This window comes from Leuciscus leuciscus, assembly GCF_965113295.1.
Source record: "Leuciscus leuciscus genome assembly, chromosome: 3".
Classification (NCBI taxonomy): domain Eukaryota; kingdom Metazoa; phylum Chordata; class Actinopteri; order Cypriniformes; family Leuciscidae; genus Leuciscus; species Leuciscus leuciscus.
In genome coordinates this window covers 51,902,128-51,923,938 of record NC_138727.1, presented here as the reverse complement: position 1 = coordinate 51,923,938, position 21,811 = coordinate 51,902,128, and the positions used below count along the sequence as shown (strand labels likewise).

At 38.8% G+C, this 21,811-nt stretch overlaps 3 protein-coding genes across 3 annotated transcripts in view; all 3 read right to left on the bottom strand.

The window, feature by feature from the left end:
* LOC309493644 (uncharacterized protein) overlaps window positions 1–5,977 on the bottom strand; it is a 78,151-nt gene extending 72,174 nt beyond the window's left edge. The window contains exons 1-3 of the mRNA XM_082162815.1: window positions 5,362–5,977; window positions 4,816–4,854; window positions 4,187–4,243 (exon numbers count right to left, since the gene is read on the bottom strand). Of these exons, the coding sequence (XP_082018941.1) occupies window positions 4,187–4,243; window positions 4,816–4,854; window positions 5,362–5,380 (115 nt within the window). The 5' untranslated portion in view covers window positions 5,381–5,977. The remainder of the gene's footprint in view (window positions 1–4,186; window positions 4,244–4,815; window positions 4,855–5,361) is intronic.
* LOC309493630 (uncharacterized protein) overlaps window positions 1–21,811 on the bottom strand; it is a 456,302-nt gene that overhangs the window by 36,834 nt on the left and 397,657 nt on the right. The gene's annotated exons all lie outside the window — the stretch shown is intronic.
* On the bottom strand, window positions 229–4,017 carry LOC309494706 (uncharacterized protein; the record flags this gene model as incomplete). Its single annotated transcript, XM_082164118.1, has 3 exons — window positions 2,476–4,017; window positions 1,642–1,790; window positions 229–254 (listed from the first exon to the last, which is right to left on the bottom strand). The coding sequence occupies exons 1-3, from the start codon at window positions 3,318–3,320 to the stop codon at window positions 229–231; spliced, it is 1,020 nt and encodes a 339-aa protein (XP_082020244.1). The 5' UTR covers window positions 3,321–4,017.

The window sequence follows — 21,811 nt, the reverse complement described above, 5'->3', positions numbered from 1 at the left end:
TGCCAGGTTTTCAGCGGGAATCCATAAACTAATATTAAAGTAACAATCTGACATTCAGTTTCCTCAATATTTCATATGCAAATAATAATAATAAAAAATAAAAAAAGTTTCTCTGCCGCATGTGAAGTGTTTTATTCCAGTAGTGTCCTCAGCAACACTGTATGAGTGGTTTGATCGGGTCTGACTCTAAACTAGCACTATTGAGAGAGAGAGACAGAGATCTGTCGTTCACTCAGTGACAGTCAGTGTTTGAACTGAGAAGAGATCAGACACGAGGTGCTCAGAGAAGTGTCCACTAAAGCTCAGGATGGACAGATTCGACACATGCGCACTCCGACTGCACCAGTCCTATAGAGGGCAGTATAGTCATGACTCGTGTCAGCTACAGGACCTCTGCTCTGAAGGACAAAGAAGAAGAAAAGCTTTGTGTTCAGGGGGGTAATCCAGGGGGGTAATCGAGCTCTCGATTTCCGTACCACCCCCGGCGGCCGCCATTGGCTAACAAGCCTTCACCTGCTGTTAGCATCCCATTGACTCCCATTCATTTTGGCGTCACTTTGACAGCGAATAACTTTACACCTGAGGCGTTTAAAGACTCCATTTGTCCATTATTTATTTCTAAAGAAACACGACAATGTATAAAATGCTCCATTACCTTGTATCTTACGTTATGGCCACGTAGAAGCAGTTTTTGTAAAAATAGGCTAACGATTGCGTCATAATCACGTGACTCTCTGGAAATGACCGTATAGACAGGAGGAGACGCTCGCAGTCAATCGGGGGGACGTGGAGGCATTAAGTCCGATAAAGTCAAGGGAGAAGCCCATAGAGAATCGTAAAGTTTCTCCTGCTCCTAGCTCATGGACAGCTCCTACTCACGCTCTCCGTCTCTGCAAGTTTCGGAAGGGAATGATTCAGATTTCTCTCGGCACAGCTACTAGAAGACAGACAGGTTGCTCACGTCACATCTACGTCGTCAAGCTCAGTTTGAGTCTGCGCAGTTCGCTCGACCATCAGGAAGTGACTGCTTCTAATTTGCTTCACTTTTCTCCGTTGAAACCTATGGGGTCGCTGTGTCCAGTTTATATACTGTCTATAGTCGTGACTCGGGTCAGCTACAGGACCTCTGCTCTGAAGGACAAAGAAGAAGAAAAGCTTTGTGTTCCACTTCCGAAGATACACAACCTCAAAACTACTGCTCGTGTTCCACTGTGTGTGTGTGTGTGTGTGCTCTCCGCTGTGTGTGTGTGTGTGTGTTCTCCACTGTGTTTGCTCTCCGCTGTGTGTGTGTGTGTGTGTGTGTGTGTGTGTGTGTGTGTGTGTGAGTGAGTGTGGTTTATATACTGTCTATGTTTGTGTTCCACTTCTGAAGATACACAACCTCAAAGCGACTGCTCATGTTCCACTGTGTGTGTGTGTGTGTGTGTGTGTGTGTGTGTGTGTGTGTGCTCTCCACTGTGTGTGTGTGTGTGTGTGTGCTCTCCACTGTGTGTGTGTGCTCTCCACTGTGTGTGTGTGCTCTCCACTGTGTGTGTGTGCTCTCCACTGTGTGTGTGTGCTCTCCACTGTGTGTGTGTGCGTGCTCTCTCCGCTGTGTGTGTGTGTGCTCTCCACTGTGTGTGTGTGTGTGTGTGTGCGTGCTCTCTCCGCTGTGTGTGTGTGTGCTCTCCACTGTGTGTGTGTGCTCTCCACTGTGTGTGTGTGTGTGTGTGTGTGTGTGCTCTCCACTGTGTGTGTGTGTGCTCTCCACTGTGTGTGTGTGCGTGCTCTCTCCGCTGTGTGTGTGTGCTCTCCACTGTGTGTGTGTGTGTGTGTGCGCGCTCTCCGCTGTGTGTGTGTGTGCTCTCTGCTGTGTGTGTGTGTGTGTGTGTGTGTGTGTGTGTGTGTGCGCTCTCCGCTGTGTGTGTGTGTGTGTGCTCTCCACTGTGTGTGTGTGTGTGTGTGTGTGCTCTCCACTGTGTGTGTGTGTGTGTGTGTGCTCTCCACTGTGTATGTGTGTGTGTGCTCTCCACTGTGTGTATGTGTGTGTGCTCTCCGCCCTGTGTGTGCGCTCTCCGCTGTGTGTGTGCGCTCTCCACTGTGTGTGTGCGCTCTCCACTGTGTGTGTGTGTGTGTGTGCTCTCCACTTTGTCAAGTATATTTGTATAGCGCTTTTCACAATACAGATTGTATCAAAGCAGCTTCACAGTATTAAATTAAAATAATACAACAAAGTTTGTTTCAAGAGGAATTTATTGATTGATAAAATAAAATTAAATATCCCCAAAATATCCCCAACTGAGCAAGCCAAAGGCAACACTGTGTGTGTGTGTGTGTGTGCTCTCCGCTGTGTGTGTGTGTGTGTGTGTGTGTGTGTGCGTGCTCTCTCCACTGTGTGTGTGTGTGTGTGATCTCCACTGTGTGTGTGTGTGTGTGTGTGTGCTCTCCACTGTGTGTGTGTGTGTGTGTGTGTGTGTGTTTGAGTGTGCTCTCCACTGTGTGTGTGTGTGTGTGTGTGCTCTCCACTGTGTGTGTGTGTGTGTGTGCTCTCCACTGTGTGTGTGTGTGTGTGTGTGTGTGTGTGTGTGTGTGTGCTCTCCACTGTGTGTGTGTGTGTGTGTGTGTGTGTGTGTGTGTGTGTGTGTGTGCTCTCCACTGTGTGTGTGTGTGTGTGTGTGCTCTCCACTGTGTGTGTGTGTGTGTGTGTGTGTGCTCTCCACTGTGTGTGTGTGTGTGTGTGTGCTCTCCACTGTGTGTGTGTGTGTGTGTGTGTGTGTGTGTGTGTGTGTGTGTGTGTGTGTGTGTGCTCTCCACTGTGTGTGTGTGTGCTCTCCACTGTGTGTGTGTGTGTGCTCTCCACTGTGTGTGTGTGTGTGTGCTCTCCACTGTGTGTGTGTGTGTGTGCTCTCCGCTGTGTGTGTGTGTGCTCTCCACTGTGTGTGTGTGTGTGTGTGTGTGTGTGTGTGTGTGCTCTCCACTGTGTGTGTGTGTGTGTGTGTGTGTGCTCTCCACTCTGTGTGTGTGTGTGTGTGTGTGTGTGTGTGCTCTCCACTCTGTGTGTGTGTGTGTGTGTGTGTGTGTGTGTGTGTGTGTGTGTGTGTGTGTGTGTGTGTGTGTGTGTGCTCTCCGCTGTGTGTGTGTGTGTGTGCTCTCCGCTGTGTGTGTGTGTGTGTGTGTGTGTGTGTGTGTGTGTGTGTGTGTGTGTGTGTGTGTGTGTGTGTGCTCTCCGCTGTGTGTGTGTGTTCTCCACAGTGTGTGTAAAAGCAAAGTCTGCTTAAAAATGTGCTGTGGAAAATTTCTCTGGACTTGTTTCTGTTTGCAAATCTTCTGTGCTTTAACATGGTGTGTGTAGCAGTGCTGGGCAACGCTGGTAAATGACGCTATCCTCTCGTTCACTCGTCCTCTCCCTGCTTTCTGCTCACATGCTCTGATAATAATAGCGCTGTAGCACTACTCTATTTTGATAAGTGTTTAAAAAATCTGTTAAATCTGATTCTGTTCAGAACTGAATGAAGAATAAGATATTCATATTCATATTTGATATTTTAATATAGGCCTATTTCCTGTCCATTTTTTGTGTGTTACTTTATTTCATTGGCTATATCTACAGGTTCACAGGTTATATCTACTGACAGTTATGCTTCAATAAAACCTTGTTTTTTTAGGTTGGTTGAAATCAGTTATAATCAGTAATCTTAAAGGGATAGTTCACCCAAAAATGAAAATTCTGTCATCATTTACTCACCCTCAAGTTGTTTCAAACCTGTATGAATTTCTTTTTTCTGCTGAACACAAAAGAAGATATTTTGAAAAATGTCGGTAACCAAACAGTTGATGGACCTGTTTTGTTATAAAAAAAAAATATATATATACTATGGAAGTCAATGGGGTCCATCAACTGTTTGGTTACCGACATTTTTCAAAATATCTTCTTTTGTGTTCAGCAGAAAAAAGAAATTCATACAGGTTTGAAACAACTTGAGGGTGAGTAAATGATGACAGAATTTTCATTTTTGGGTGAACTATCCCTTTAAAGGAACTATGTAAGATTGTGGCCAAAACTGGTAGTGCAATCACTTTCAAATTACTGTAGAGCGGTGTATCCCCTCCGCTTCATTTCAACATTTCAACCAGTTATTGTAGATGTTTCCACATGAAGTACATTTTCTAAGTTCAAATGACAAAAAAAAATTTCAGTGTACATTACCTATTGCAGTCGTCACCGGTGAGACAGATGAAAAGGCCAAGTACAGTCTTAAGACATCTAAAAAATAATTATAAATACAAATGAATCAACATGTTTAGGACGCAATGAAATATAAATAAACATATATAAATATAAGCTTGTACTTAAAATAATAGTTCACCCAAAAATGAAAGTTCTGTCATCATGACTTTTTCTTTCACAGTATATTGTATTGTCTATCTTCTGTCTAACGACAGAAAAGAAGTCAGTCTGGTTTGAAATATAGATTAAATTTTTTCCAGTTTATTTCATATTAAGCTGTGGTTGAAGTATGAAGTTGAAATATTTTTAAGGATGGCCTTGTAGTTCTTTTGTTTCTCTTTTCTTCATGGTTTCTGCTTGTTATCATCAGGTTTCTTCAATAATCAAACAATCATCACTCAATTAATCTCTTAATTATCTCATTAACTCTAACACTGCTTCTGAGTTTCTTTGAACACTCTGCTGGAGTTTCCCTTATGAACACTGAGCGATGGTAATTCAACACTGGGGAATTTACTGTGTGAAGTGACGTGAAGGATAAACCAGATCTGATTCACTGGTCATTACATCAGCATACAGACACAAAGCAAAACACTGTTTAGACTTACACAGAATAGCAGAGATGAGAGGATGAGTTTTCATAAAACCTGAAATATGAAGAAAAAGTCAATAAAAACAACTGAAATTGTATATATTGAGTCTGAGAAAACATATATTATTCATTACAAATTAGTCATAAAGCTTTTTGTTATGCAAATCAACTTCAGAAACAGTATTTGTATATCCAGTGACACAACTAATGACACAATACACTGACAAACTATTTTGTTAAAATATTTTTTATGGTCTGAAAAAAACAAATCCCAGAATATAAAAGAATTATGTATTCAACAGGATATCAGTATTCATTTAAGTTGAGTGCATTTTACTTGTTGTATGAATTAGACACTTTTATCACAATGCTGATTAACTTAGATAAAAGTTCTCTCAAAATTATCAAAAACGTTAGTAGAACGTTGTGCCAACATGTCATTGTTAAACGTTCTAAAAACGTTAGCATTAAAACGTTATTCTTACTTGAAATTAGTCATACAGCTTTTATCTTCTGCAAAACAACTGCAGAGGCAACCTTTAAACACAAGAAGAATACTCACCTTTATGAAAGGAAGCCATTGTCAGTTTATTTCTGTTTATCCACAAACCAGTTCAGAGGACGAGTTTCCTTTACAGTTAGAGAATAAACAAATTAGCCATTGCATTGACACATGACTTATAAAAAGACTCTTTGTTTCAAACACACGTGTAAAACATTCCACAGCATTTGATTTTGAATTAGAGTTCAAATTGAGACTTTTATATCTGTTATTGTCAAGCATAATGCAATAAAGGATGAAACAACTCGATCAATTCCTAGGAGATATAAGCTATACGCCTGACCCCGTCCCTAAACCCGTCACTGGGGTTTAGATAAATCGGTCGTGAGATAGCGTTGCATGAAATAATGCTCTGTTGTTTTCCTAGAAATTAAGCATCACAAATAATCTTAGAATCACAAGCTGTTTCCCAAAAACATCAGACCTGAAAATTGTTGAATATCTACAAGTGCTCTGGAGTTATTTAACTATAATTACTCAAATTACTATAATTGCCCAAATTACTCAACTATAACTACACACAAATCAATTATAACTACACAACTGTAACACACACATATCAATACATGTTTTTGACATAAAGAGAGTGATGAGGATCATTATAAGCAGAAAGAAGATCTTACCTGATATAATCTGATATACAGTGATCATCACCCAACACGACTGACTGAAGGAAAAGTTTGTTTGTGTTGAGATGATATAGAGAAGTTATCTGTCCATCATTCTAATGAGGAAATATGAAACCAAGTCCACTGTTTTCCTTCCTCAAATTCAAATACAACTTTCCATACAATACACTGTCATAAATAGGGGTACAGTAGGAGTCCATTTCTGTCCCCCAAAGTAAATCTACACTAACGTACCCCATAGGGCTTATTATCATAGCTGCCAACTTTTGAGTTTTGCTTGGAGTGAGATTTATGTTTTTGGGGGGGGTGGTGGTTATGTTGACAAGATTATGTTGACATAAACAAGATTTATGTTTTTTATTTTTTTTTTCAATAAAAAAAATTATTGCATCACAATAAGTGTATTGTGATTGTCAAAACATTTTAGTAACTAAACTGAATTTTATTAGGTTTAGCGACAACATGTTACAATGTTTACATGGTTCAATTTCTGGTAAGCTACGCTTTTTTATTATTTCAATTCAATTCAGTTATTGTGATTTGATTTAATATTGACTCATTTGGATAAATATTAGGTAGGCTACACAAGATAGGCATTCATTTTTCTCAAGAAAAAAACAACTCACCTAATGCTGTAAACATACAGAGAGCCCTATCAGCTGGCAGTATTATTTAAGGTTAAAAAATAACACAAATTAAATATAATGCGTTTTTTTTATTATAATAACAACTTTATTTAATGATATAAGTAAAAATATAATAAATATGCAATATAGTACACATATTTAGCCAAATACTCTCTATAGCTCTTTTTTTCTAGGCAACTAACGTGCTATAGCCTATATTATGGTCATTAAATGGCTTTCCTGAGGTAAATGTTATGTGACATGATTGTTCTCCAGCTGTTTTATTGACACCTTTGTTTGATTGATTGGTCGATATTATGTATGAGGAATATACATTTCGGTAAGTTGTACTGTATCTTTCAACAGTGTTCATTCGTGTTTAAAGTTATTTACTATCAGCTAGAGATGATCGGTTCACGTGCCGCTAGGGATCTGTCGCGTCACATTTACAAGCGCCAAAACGGTATTTATTGTCTGAATTTCGTAATAAAAGTGACAGAATCTGAGAGCTGAGATTTTTTTTATATCATAAGTAACCTGCTCTGTCTAGTCTGTCGGTCTCCGTGTCCTCTTTGCTTCGCGATTTTTCTGTGCGTGAGAAAATGGATGTGTGGCGTGAGCGCGTGTGAAGAGTGTCAATTGCGTGAGTCTCACGGTGAATGCGTGAGAGTTGGCAGCTATGCAATTTCTGTAATTAATTGCAATTAATTGCGCTTCCCCCAAGCTTGTAATCATCAATATTTAAACTTAGAATCACCTAATTAAACAACACAGGAAAAAAAGGGAACAGAAAATAGCCCTATATTAAAATATTAAACATCAATATATCAATATATTATTCTTTTTCAATAATCAATCAACATAATCAATTTAACAGATTATTATTATTATTATTATTATTTTATTAATTATTAAAACAAAATATAGTCCTACAAAGCTATTATTACCAGAGCATGTGATCAGAGCAGGTCATTTTACCATTGTTGCCCAGCATGGCTATACCAGCTCAGCAAACAGAAGTCAACAGAGAAATTTCACGTTACTTGAGTGGACTTTACTTTTCCAGTGCTTAGTACATGATTGAAGCCTTTGGGCCGTTAACGACAGAGCCGCCGACACACACACACACACACACACACACACACACACACATACACACACACACACACGGAACGGAGAGCTCGCCGCTGCTGGGCCATTAACGACAGAGCGAGCCGACACACACACACACACACACACACACACACACACACACACACACACACACACACACACACACACACACACACACACACTCACGCGCGCGTGCGCGCGGAGCACAGAGCGCGACGCACATACCGAGCCGAAAAGACCCGCTCATGAAAGCTGCCCGAGAATGAAACCTGACCGCCGAACATGGAGGGGCGGGACGGCATATTTCGGCCTTTTTAATAGCAGACGCAACAGGAAATCATTAAAACGAGGCAAAAAAAAAAAGTGCTGCGTCAATTGCGTTATTTTTTTTTTACGCGTTAAACATTTCAAATTAATCGCAAAGATTAACGCGTTAATTCCCCCAGCCCTAGTTCGTGTCAATATAAATATTAGGCTATTTTAACATTGTACTGTCAGCAGAGAAAAAAAATGCCACAGAAAAAAATTATGAAATATAAATAGCCTAACATAAATTAAATTTCAAATTTCTAAGCAACATAAACGAAAATCATATTGCCCTACTGACAAATGAAGTAGGCTATTTTCTGCCGAATATTTTCAAACATCCTTGCAAAAAAAGAATGTTGTTGACTGACAATGGTTTCAGTACCAAACAGCTCCTCAGAGCTAGGTGTACAGGCGGTCAGAATTAAGTGCGGATACGCTGTCAAAAGATGTCGGGAGTGGGCTATTGTCAGTCAGACCGCCCGCTCCGTCCAAAGTAGCCTACACCAGAGTTCTGACCGCTACCGTCTTTTGACGTGCGAATGGACACAAAGTGGTCAAGCGTATAACTAGACGCGGCAGGCGCGAATTTGACGCGCTATTCGCGTCCGGTGTGAACGCACAGTTATACTTTAAAATGTAATCCCGCGCCGCATGATTCCCTATGGGTGTTTCACACAGTATGCGGCGGTAGTGGAAGAGTTTTGTGCAGCATTTAGGACTTCCAAAATAATCCGGCGGGCCCGAAAATATTGCTGGCGGGCCAGTTTTAGCCCGCGGGCCGCCAGTTGTCGTTCCCTGCCCTATACCCTCATTCACTATTCCCTACATTAGTTCACTAATATAGTCCTCTTGACAGAGTGAATGAAAAGAAGTAAAGTGAATTGAGAAACTGATGAACACCTGATAAGCAGAATCACTGAAGGACAGAGAAACAAGAACAGAAAAAAGAGAAACACAAAAACTACAACTGATTTCCAGCAACACTGAGTGTGAAACCAGTTTACAAACCAATTTACGATTATTTCTTTCATACATGTACAAAAGTTCTTGTTGAGAATTAACAGAGATTAGTTAATAATAAAGTTTGTTGTCACCATAATGGAGATCAGTATTTGCTTTAGTTGGTCTCTTGTCCCTTGACTTCTTATGCTGCGTTCACACCGGACGCGAATAATGCGTCAAGTTCGCGCCTGCCGTGTCTAGTTTGACGCTTGACCACTTTGTGTTAATTCGCGTGTCAAGAGCGAAATTGATGCGCGTAAAAACAAAACTTTGAAGCGAATTTTGTGCGCGTCAGAGGCGAAATCCGGAGGTGAAAGTTTCGAAAGTTGGCGGCCATCTTTTTTTTAGATGTTTATCGAGCATTAGCATTAGCATTAATCGAGAGAGTCACCGCTCGTATATGCTCTGGAGAGCAGAAACAGCTGCGTAGGGGACATCGTCGCTGTACTCGGGTCCACCAGACCCTCCGGAGGGTTTCAGGAGTTTCACAATTTGCTCCAGGACCTAGGTTTGGTGGACCTAACGGTGAGGACGCTGACAAGGACAGCGTAGGCCGTATAAGGCCTCGGCCTCGAGTGGTCTATGCCTGTCGAGCCCGCGCTCTACAGCCCGGCGCAAGGTTCACCCTCGCCCGCACCCACCTAATCTGTCATTTATTTTTGTTTTGATAATAAATGGAGCCAGCCTCCAAAAGTGAAACCTGTCCTGTGATTTTATTTTATTTTTTATACACTAAATTGTGTTTGTTGTCTTTACATTAGAATAATAATGTTTCATATAATCTAGAATAGATATGGAATAAATAGCATTCAATACAAAATGAGTATCTCACATATATTGAAATCGAGTTTTTATGTGAAAGATTTGCTTTGCACACCAAGCATTTTAGTCATATTACAAAATAATTTATTGAGGCCAAACATAAAATAACATTATAAACTGTCACTTCACCACGTGACAGCAGCAAGCAGGCTCCTGATTGGTTAACGCGGCGCAAATTGACGCAGAAGTTCAGATTTTTCAACTCGGGCGGCAGACGCGAATTCGCATCAAACGCGAGAATGCACAAAAAGCACTACATAAAACATTTGCGCGTAACGCGCTTAACGCGCCAGACGCTCAATTCGCGCCATTCGCGCGAACGAGGCGTATTCGCGTCTACCGCGCCGCGCTCTATGCCTCATTCGCGCCGCAGGAATTTTTACGCGTCTTTGCATTGACTTAATATTGAAATCACTCGCGCCTGACGCGCTATTCGCGTCCGGTGTGAACGCACCATTACCATTCATCTCTCTTTGACTGCTGTAACAGTGAGTTTATAAAGCAAATTTGTTATGGCAAGAAAAAGTCAAGAGGAAGTTCAGAACTTCTGAAGAATATCATAATAATATAGTGCATTAAAAATGTTTAATTCCTTTTTGCCTCAGACACACACAGATATCAACAATCAGCATATGAATCTCAACAATGGTGACTGGTCCATCATTATAACCGCAATTATTCATAAACTGTGTGTGTGCACAAGTGTGACTTGCAAAAACACAGCTCAAGCAGCAAAAGAAACACTAAAGTTTTAGCATCAGCATCCCAACTAAAGCAAGCACTGATCTCTATAATGGTAACTTCAAACCAAACATTTTAAATTAAACATCTCAATAACGTCTGTAGATGTATGACAGAAATAAAGTCATACTGGTTAGTAATAAGTGCAATAATGTGTAATGGCTGGAAGTCAGTTGTAGTTCTTGTGTTTCTCTATTTTCTGTTCGTGTGTTCCTCTTTCCTTCAGTGATTCTACTTGTTAACAGCAGGGCCCAGTTTTTCAAAAGTAATCCAGTGGGATTTTGGATCACGGATTGGATCAAATCTTGGAAATGGGTTTTTCAAAAGCAAAAGAGGGATTCTGAACTAAGATCAGATCATGTAATCCGATCTTAAATTTGATCTGGATCAAACCTGCCCTTTGGGTTTTTCAGAACTTTGAACTCGGATTAGGATCTATTTGATCCAAAAAAACAGGATTATCCTGATCCCATCAGAAGGGTGGATTCAGTTGTGATTTTTCGAACCAAATAAAACCAGAGAGGTTGTTTTTTTTTAAGTGAATGATCACAAAATCAATGTTTACTGATGATATATACATTTCTTCATATTTGAAGCATATATGAAGCATGTCACATCTAATGAGATATGGTAAAACAACAAAATCTACAATTTAACATTATAACAAAATAAGGAAAGTAAAATGTTTCTGTTTATTACAGTGTTTCTGTTTCTTAAAATTAAAATAAACAACGGTTATTTGTGGCCACCGGTATTTTGCCAACTGCTGTTCTTTGCTAAGCCAGTAGGGTACACTGTTGGTTCCATTTAAGGCTCTAGTAAACAGGATTTGGTGATCCTGAAAAGTTCCTATCCGGATCAGATTGATCCAATCCGATGTTGCTTTGAAAAACTGGCTCAAAAGTAAGCTGGATTACGTGATCACGGATCGCAAAAAAAAGGATTACTAAATCCGGATCAATTTTATCCGGATTAAACCTTTTGAAAAACCGGGCCCTGGTGTTCATCACTAATGCTCAACAATCACTTACATATTCACTTAATTATCTCACTGCAACACTGTCTCAATGTTACTAGAGTAAAACTCTTTGTAGTGTGGATTTTCCTGTGGGGTTGAAAGGGTTAACAGTGTAAGATAAAAAAAAAAAAAAGACACACCCACAAAATGTATTTTAACAGTAATAAACTGTAAGTTATAAAACAGGTATATACTGGCAACACTGTTGCCAGTAGTTTACTGTAAAATTTATTTTTTGGGTCACCATTGTGCAGAAGAGTAGAGCCTGTGCTTCAGTCCAGGAGAAGATCTACAACCACTGATGATAAGCTGCATGTTGCTTTATTTAACAGGCGGTGACTGTGTAGTTGCTGGTCCAGTGGAAATCTCTTTATGTGCAATAGTTTTTTAGTGGTCTCAAATGAAAGAAGTTCACAGTAATTCTTTGCTCACATTATTTATGCATTATAAATTTTAGTTAATACATTTAAATGACAGTTGGTCAATTTAAGCCAGTCGGTTTCTGCAAGTGAAATTAGTTAACTCGAGGTTTAGTGCATTTTTACAGTAACATACTGTAGATTACAGTAAAGAACTGTACAATTAACAGTAAATTACTGGCAACAGTGTTGCCAGTATTTTACTGTAAAAAAACCCGGTAAGGTCTAACAGTGTACATTTATGACATATTTTGTATGAGACAATTAAAGTAGTGTATTGTAAAATGGGTCCTTACAAAAAGAAACAGCTTTCTGACCTTCACAAACAAAAATATAATTTTGCAAGATTAACAAATGTATAACTTTACAACTCTGAATGTAAATTCATTTATTTCCCTTCACCATGCACACATGAAACAGTTTTTTTTTTTTTTTGTGCCAAAATTTTCTTGAAAATATTTCAGCTTAATTATTCTGAGGAATCTGTAAAAATATACTTTTCACCCTCCACCAAAAAATCCTGTGTTTACAAAAGACTAGATAAAACTTAAGAGCTTTACATCAATAACATTAACAGCTATAAAATAAGACACTCGTATAACGGTTTCCTATCATTCAAGTTGAATTATGAATTTAAAATTCCCAAAACATTCACTCTGTTATATAAAATACACGTATAATAATGGCACTTTTTATTTCCTGATCGTGATTGCTGTAGTCCTCAGTGTTGTTTGACACAGCAAAGACATCTGAAGAACTTCCTGAACTGCTGTCTGACCTGGACAAGAATGAGACGAGAGGAGCTGAGTGACTTCATGACATCCATTTAACCTCTGAAACTCATAAACCACAGTGGAATTTCCGGTAACACTTAACATTCAGTTGTAAGTCATTTTTAAGTAGTTAGTTAATGATGAACTAATCATTTACTAAACATTCATAAATATGCTGATATAGGCCTACTAAGATTTTATGTTTTGTAAATTTGTTTAGTAAATTCTGTTACAAGTCATCTACGAGTGCTTAGTAAATGATTAACTAATTATTTACAAAACATGACTATGCATTTCATAAATGTTTAATAAATGATGTACATTTTTTTGTATGTTTTGCTCACATCAGATGCACAGTGGTTAAAGACTCCATGTGTTTCAGAGAAGACAGCCGTCTAAACCCTCACCAGTCAGCATTTACACTGCAGTACACACTACACTACACAGTACACACTACACACTACAGCAGGGGTAGGCAACCTAAGGCACGCGTGCCAACACTGGCACGCAGAGGGTTAATCGCTGGCACACAAGCAAATGCGAGAGAAGTGTATGTATTTCATTCAGATAAAGTAGTCTAGTTTTATGCCGGTCATGCACTCGGGCTCCCCATGATTAACATCGCGCAACATCAGCATCACACGTGCACACGGAACGCACATGTAGGAAACCTCGTGAATTACGGCCGTTTCACGCATATTTTTTTCGGCGTACATGTTAATAATCCACACCGGGAGCAGGGGCAGCGCGCGAGCGCCCAACAGGAGCGTCGCGTGAGCAGCAGTGAAGCAGGGGTTTCGCCGCCGAGTCTATTTTGTCTGCGCTGCTCACGCTCAATTTAAAGCCCCTTTCACAAAGAGATTCCAGAAAATACACGGATAAAGTGACCCGAGATTTATTTGACCCGGGTTCGTTTGATTTTGGTTCATTCACACTGCCAGTGATTTTCCGGAATCAGAGAGTGCATTCTCACACAAGCCGTATAAATCCTGTGAAGAAACGTGACATCGATGTAACTTAAAATGTCTTAAGTTTGCCTAGAGCTGCGATTTCTCTCTCTGATTCGATCATAAACTTGCGCATAACGTATCGTTTCACAGCTGGCGAACGATCCCGGCTTCAGCGTCATCACTACGACACGGCATTATTACGGCTTTCGTTCACACAGGACTCTTTTCGTTCCGGGACTGAACACGGCAATGTTACTAGGTCCCCAACCCGGCATCAATCCCGGGTCGTGTTTGCATTCACACAGAAGGCAAAGCGCTGTGCGCTGGGTTCAAAGCGCTGTGTGAAAGGTGCTAAAGTGAAAGCACACTTTTGATGGACAAAATAAATATGATTCCAAACAAAAGTGCCCAAAATGCACAGAATGTCCATGTCTAGTGTGTTTTAACAAGAACTGGATTAGGTTATGTCAGAAAAGAAAATTAAGACTCAAAAATATTTATATAAAATTTACCCATTTAAACTTGTTTTTATTATTCAGTTTGGGTAAAAGGATATGGTATTTTATATATATAAAAAATATATATAGAAAACAAATATTTGTGTGTGCTGTAAAGTAGTTAGAAAAAATTTAATCGGAATCGGCTAAAAAAATAGGTATCGGCAGGTCAAACTCAATGAAAAATCGGAATCGGCCTAGAAAATTGTAATCGGTGCATCTCTAGTTAGGAGTTATAAATATTATTAAATTGTCTATCTAAATCTAAAACAAATTTCAAGAGAAATATTTAAATTTCTGTACTATTTCTGTGTAAGCCATTATGAAAATGTAAAATGTTTGTGTATTTATATGAGTGTATATATATATATATATATATATATATATATATATATATATATAGGCTATGTGTGTGTTGTGGCACAGTGATGAACTTGGAAACTTAAAAATGGCACTTTATGACAAAAAGGTTGCCGACCCCTGCACTACAGTGTTCAACACCTGTTATAGATGATGTGTAAACGCATGAATAAATCATTTACAACACTTTCTGCATCCCCTAATCTAAAGTGTAAACTATTCATCACTTGTAAATGTGTTACACATCATTCGTAGATTACCACTTCAAGAATCAATAAGGCATAAGATCTACGAATGTTATCTTCGAATGATTTGTAACACATTTGCAAGTGATGAATAGTTAACACTTTAGATTAGGGGATGCAGAAAGTGTTGTAAATGATTTATTCATGTGTTTACGCATCATTGTGTTGAACACTGTTACTTACCTGTTACAAATTATCTGTACGTGTATACAAGGTTTTACAACACTTTCTGCACCCTCTAATTGCTACATACATACAAAAAAAACATAATTTATTAAACATTTATGAAACGCATATTCATGTTTTGTAAATTATTAGTTAATCATTAACTAATCAATTGTAAATGACACTTATAACTGAATCTACTAAACATATATATAAAATAATTAATATATCACTTATTGATAATTTATGAATGCATAATGATGTTTCATAAATAATTAGTTAATCATTTACTAATCACTTGTAAATTACTTGTAACGAAATTTACAAAACATACATAAAATGTTAGTATATCACTTGCTAATCATTTATGAATGTTTTGTAAATGATTAGTTCATCATTAACTAACCACTTTTAAATGACTTACAACTGAACGTTATTATAAAGTGTTACCGATACTTCACTTTTATATACACTGTCTCTGAAGAGAGTGGAATGGTTTTCCTATGGAGTGTGATGATAAAATGGCTGAACTAATTACGGAGGACAAAAATTATTTTCAACACTGAAGTTTGAAGTAGTTTAAAAACGTGGAGTTTGAGAGGAGTAATGCTATGCACGAGGACAGACAGACCTATCAAAGACATTCTGTATTTATATTCTGACAGTTGGAGTTTGAATAATTTTCACTCATTTGAACATTCCGTCACAAAATCTGGGCCTGGGTCACACTGTTAGACCTTACCGGGTTTTTTTACAGTAAAATACTGGCAACACTGTTGCCAGTAAAATACTGTTAATTGTACAGTTCTTTACTGTAGTCTAGTTTGTTTCTGTAAAAATGCACTAAATTCTAATTCAAATGAACTAATTACACTTGCAGAAACCGACTGCTTTAAATTGACCAACTGTCATTTTAGTATTAACTAAAATTTATAATGCATTAATAATGTGAGCGTGGTGTTAGGTGGTGGTGGCGCAATGGATAAGACACATGCCTTTGGTGTGAGAGACCCGGGTTCGAATCCACTGTGAGACACCAATGTGTCCCTGAGCAAGACACTTAACCCCTAGTTGCTCCAGAGGCGTGCGACCTCTGACATATATAGCAATTGTAAGTCGCTTTGTATAAAAGCGTCAGCTAAATGAATAAATGTAAATGTAAATGTGAGCAAAGTAAAACTGTGAACTTCTTTCATTTGAGACCACTAAAAAACTATTGTACATAAAAAGATTTCCACTGGACCAGCAACTACACAGTCACTGTCTGTTAAATAAAGCAACATGCAGCATATCATCAATGTTTGTAGATCTTCTCCTGGACTGAAGCACAGGCTCTACTCTTCTGCACAATGGTGACCCAAAAAATTTATTTTACAGTAAACTACTGGCAACAGTGTTGCCAGTATAAACCTGTTTTATAACTTACAGTTTATTACTGTTAAAATACATTTTGTGGGTGTGTCTTTTTATCTTACACTGTTAACCCTTTCAACCCCACAGGAAAATCCACACTACAAAGAGTAAAAAGTAACATTGAGACAGTGTTGCAGTGAGATAATTAAGGGAATATGTAAGTGATTGTTGAGCATTAGTGATGAACACCTGCTGTTAATAAGCAGAATCACTGAAGAAAAGAGAAACACAAGAACAGAAAATAGAGAAACACAATAACTACGACTGACTTCCAGCCATTACACATTATTACACTTATTATTAACCAGTATGACTTTATTTCTGTCATACAGAAGTTGTTATTGAAAATGTTTGTTTGACGTTACCATTATAGAGAACAGTGTTTGCAAGTCACACTTGTGCGCACACAGTTTATGAATGATTGTGGTTGTAATGCTTATGATGACAAAATCATTATATTGCTTGTTCATTCACTAAGGAATTAGTTCTTATTCATTCAGAGTTTTATCCTCGATCAAAAGTGTTACATTAGCACCACTGTGAAACTACAGCAATAAATTGCTATGACTCTTTTTTTTTAACACATCATGCATAAACCAAAAAAAACAGAGCTACACTATGTTTTAGAAACACAGAGATATCACAATTTAGCACATTCATCTCAACAATGGTGGCAATATTTCTTTCTTTTTTTTTATTCATGCAGCAGTGCATGCTGGGAGTTTTATATTATCCTGGAACCCAGCATGCATTGCGACATGAAACTTTTCACCATTGTTGAGATTCATGTGCTGATTGTTGATGTCTGTGTGTGTCTGAGTCTAGCAGAAGTAAATCAAAATTGAATGCACTATATGATTGTTATTTTTCAGAAGACCTGATAACAGAAATATTGATTTCATTTTGTAGATACACAGATTTATGCTAAACATGACATACCCATAATTTCAATGAATATATACAGGAATAATCTGAAAATCAGAGAGTCCAAGATGATTGTGACATCATCACAAAAGAATAAAAACACCTGATCATCTTCCTCTTGACTTTTTCTTGCCATAACAAATGTGTTTTATAAACTCACTGTTACAGCAGTCAGAGAGAGATGAAAGGTAAGAAGTTAAGGGACAAGAGACCAACTAAAGCAAATACTGATCTTCATCATGGTGACAACAAATTTTATTATTAACTAAATCTTTGTTAATTCTCAACAAGAACTTTTGTACATGTATGAAAGAAATAATCGTAAACTGGTTTGTAAACTGGTTTCACACTCTGGTTTTCTCTTTTTTCTGTTCTTGTTTGTCTCTCTCCTTCAGTAATTCTGCTTATCAGGTGTTCATCAGTTTCTCAATTCACTCACTTCTTTTCATTCACTCTGTCAAGTGGACTATATTAGTGAACTAATGTAGGGAATAGTGAATGAGGGTATAGGGTGTGATTGGGAAAACAGCCTCTGAGTGTCGATTTTGAGCACTGTTCATTTACAGTATATTCCTGTAGGCTATTTTTGTTTTCTACGGTATATTACTGTTTTAATGGAAAATGGTATGATACTGTCTGAATTACGCCTTTTTTTACAGCAAGGTTTAACAGTGCACAATGTTGCTTTCTAAATTTCTGACACTTGCTCGTCACAGGAAGGAAATGGAAGAATAGTAACATATTAAACAACTGCCTCTGACATTTCTTTATAAAAGTCATGGATTGCCTATAATAAGAAAACAACTGTAATAAACAACTGTAATAGTCTTTCATGTTCAGTTTTGAATGGAATATGCACTGTTAACCCTTGCTGTAAAAAAAGGCCAAATTCTGACAATACCATTTTCCATTAAAACAGTAATATACCGTAGAAAACAAAACTAACCCAGACCGACCCCCTCCACAGCCAATATCCCTCTGTCCTCCTTTTCTTCGCTAACCGAGGAAGAAGTATCTACACTTCTCCTCTCCAGTCACCCTACCACCTGCCCACTTGACCCCATCCCCTCACACCTTCTACAAGCCATCTCTCCCACAATTCTACCATCACTCACACACATCATCAACTCTTCCCTCCATACTGGCACTTTCCCTACAACATTCAAGCAGGCTCGGGTTACCCCACTGCTCAAAAAACCAACACTAAACACATCATTTGTAGAAAATTACAGACCTATCTCTCTCCTACCATTCATTGCGAAGAAAGAGCTGTTTTCAACCAAGTAACATCCTTCTTGTCTCAAAACAACCAGCTGGATGTCAACCAATCCGGCTTCAAGAAAGGGCATTCAACTGAGACTGCATTACTGTCAGTCACAGAAGCCCTACGGATCGCAAAAGCTGCTTCCAAATCTTCAGTCCTCATTCTCCTGGATCTGTCTGCTGCCTTCGACACGGTGAATCATCAGATCCTTCTGTCCACCCTCTCATCACTGGGCATCACAGGAACTTCACTCCACTGGTTTGAGTCCTATCTCACAGGTAGGTCCTTCAAGGTCGCATGGAGAGGCGAGGTATCCAGGGCACATCAGCTGACCACAGGGGTTCCCCAGGGTTCAGTTCTTGGTCCCCTCCTCTTCTCCATCTACACCACATCACTGGGACACATCATACAGGCACACGGTTTTTCCTACCACTGCTATGCTGATGACACGCAGCTCTTCCTCTCATTTCAACCAGATGATCCCACAGTAGCTGCACGGGTCTCAAGCTGTCTGGCGGACATCTCCACATGGATGAAGGAACATCACCTGCAGCTCAACCTGGCAAAGACTGAGCTTCTCGTCCTCCCTGCCAATCCGTCTCTACAGCACGACTTCACCATCCAGCTAGAATCATCATTAATCACCCCATCAAGGTCGGTCAGAAATCTTGGAGTAACGTTTGATGACCAGCTGACCTTCACAGACCACATTTCAAAGACAGCTCGATCTTGCAGGTTTGCACTGCACAACATCAGGAAGATCCGGCCTTTCCTAACTGAGCATGCAACACAACTTCTCGTCCAGGCCCTGGTCATCTCTAGGCTTGACTACTGCAATGCTCTTCTGGCTGGACTTCCAGCATGTGCAATCAAACCCCTACAGATGATCCAGAATGCTGCAGCTCGTCTTGTCTACAATGAGCCCAAAAGGGCCCACGTCACTCCTCTGTTCATCTCTCTACACTGGCTACCTCTCGCTGCTCGCATCAAGTTCAAGGCATTGACGCTTGCTTACAGATCCATCACAGGCTCAGCTCCCTCCTACTTTCACTCACTCCTACGGGTCTACATCCCTACCAGACACCTACGATCGGTCAACGAGCGACGTCTCGTGGTTCCATCGCAGAAAGCCACAAAATCACTTTCCAGAACATTCTCATTCACAGTTCCATGCTGGTGGAACGCTCTCCCCACCCTCATCCGGAATGCAGAATCCCTGACAACATTCAAAAAACAGCTAAAAACCCATCTCTTCCGTGAGCACTTAACCTAAAAAAAAAACTAAAAAAAACATGTTTTTCCCTTTGAAACATCACATATCAGGCTTATGCTACTCTGAATAATACCTGAACTTCGTATTTTGAGCACTTCTTGTGTTGTTGTTGTTTTTTGCCTCTTTATGATGACTCGCTTATATTAGTCCTAATTTGTAAGTCGCTTTGGATAAAAGCGTCTGCTAAATGACTAAATGTAAATGTAAAATGTAACTAGAATACAGGAATAAACTGTAAATCAGCAGTGCTCAAAGTCGACACTCAGAGGCTGTTTTCCCAATCACACCCTATACCCTCATTCACTACTCCCTACATTAGTTCACTAATGTAGTCCACTTGAATGAAAAGAAGTGAGTGGATTGAGAAACTGATGAACACCTGATAAGCAGAATCACTGAAGGACAGAGAAAGAAGAACAGAAAAAAAGAGAAACACAAAAACTACAACTGATTTCCAGCAACACTGAGTGTGAAACCAGTTTACAAACCAGTTTACGATTTCTGTCATACATGTACAAAAGTTATTGTTGAGAATTAACTGAGATTTAGTTAATAATAAAGTTTGTTGTAACCATAATGGAGATCAGTATTTGCTTTAGTTGGTCTCTTGTCCCTTGACTTATTACCGTTCATCTCTCTCTGGCTGCTGTAACAGTGAATTTATAAAACACATTTGTTATGGCAAGAAAGAGCCAAGAGGAAGATGATCAGGTGTTTTTGGCTTTTGTGATGATATCATAACCATCCTGGACATGTCTGAATCTCTGATCATTCCTGAATATATTTTTTTGAATTTATGGGTATTTCATACAGTATTTTGCATGTACAGTATCTGTGAATCAACAACATGAAATCAATGTTTCTGTAATCAGGTCTTCTGAAGAATATCGTAACCATATAGTGCACTAAAACATTTTTGATCTCCGGCTTGACTCAGACACACACAGGCATCAACAATCAGCACATGAATCTCAACAATGGTGACAATCAAAAGTTTCATGTCGCAATGCATGCTGGGTTCCAGGATAATATAAAACTCCCAGCATGCACTGCTGCATGAATAAAAAAAAATAAAAAAAATATTGCCACCATTGTTGAGATTAATGTGCTAAATTGTGATATCTCTGTGTTTCTAGTAGACAGTGTAGCTCTGTTTCTTTGGTTGTGCATGATGTGTTAAAAAAATAAGTCATTGTAATTTATTGCTGTGGTTTCACAGTGGTGGTAATGTAACACTTTTGATTGAGGATTAAACTCTGAATGAGTGAGAATGAATTTCCTTAGTGAATGAACAGGCAATATGATGATTTTGTCATCATAATCATTATAACCGCAATCATTCATAAACTGTGTGTGTGCACAAGTGTGACTTGCAAAAACACAGCTCAAGCAGCGAAAGAAACAGTAATGTTTTAGCATCAGCATCCCAACTAAAGCAAGCACTGATCTCTATAATGGTAACTTCAAACCAAACATTTTCAATTAAACATCTCAATAACAACTTCTGTAGATGTATGACAGAAATAAAGTCATACTGGTTAATAATAAGTATAATAATGTGTAATGGCTGGAAGTCAGTTGTATTTCTTGTGTTTCTCTATTTTCTGTTCGTATGTTCCTCTTTCCTTCAGTGATTCTACTTGTTAACAGCAGGTGTTCATCACTAATGCTCAACAATCACTTACATATTCACTTAATTATCTCACTGCAACACTGTCAATGTTACTTTTTACTCTTTGTAGTGTGGATTTTCCTGTGGGGTTGAAAGGGTTAACAGTGTAAGATAAAAAGACACACCCACAAAATGTATTTTAACAGTAATAAAACTGTAAGTTATAAAACAGGTATATACTGGCAACACTGTTGCCAGTAGTTTACTGTAAAAAAAACCTGGTACACAGCAAAAT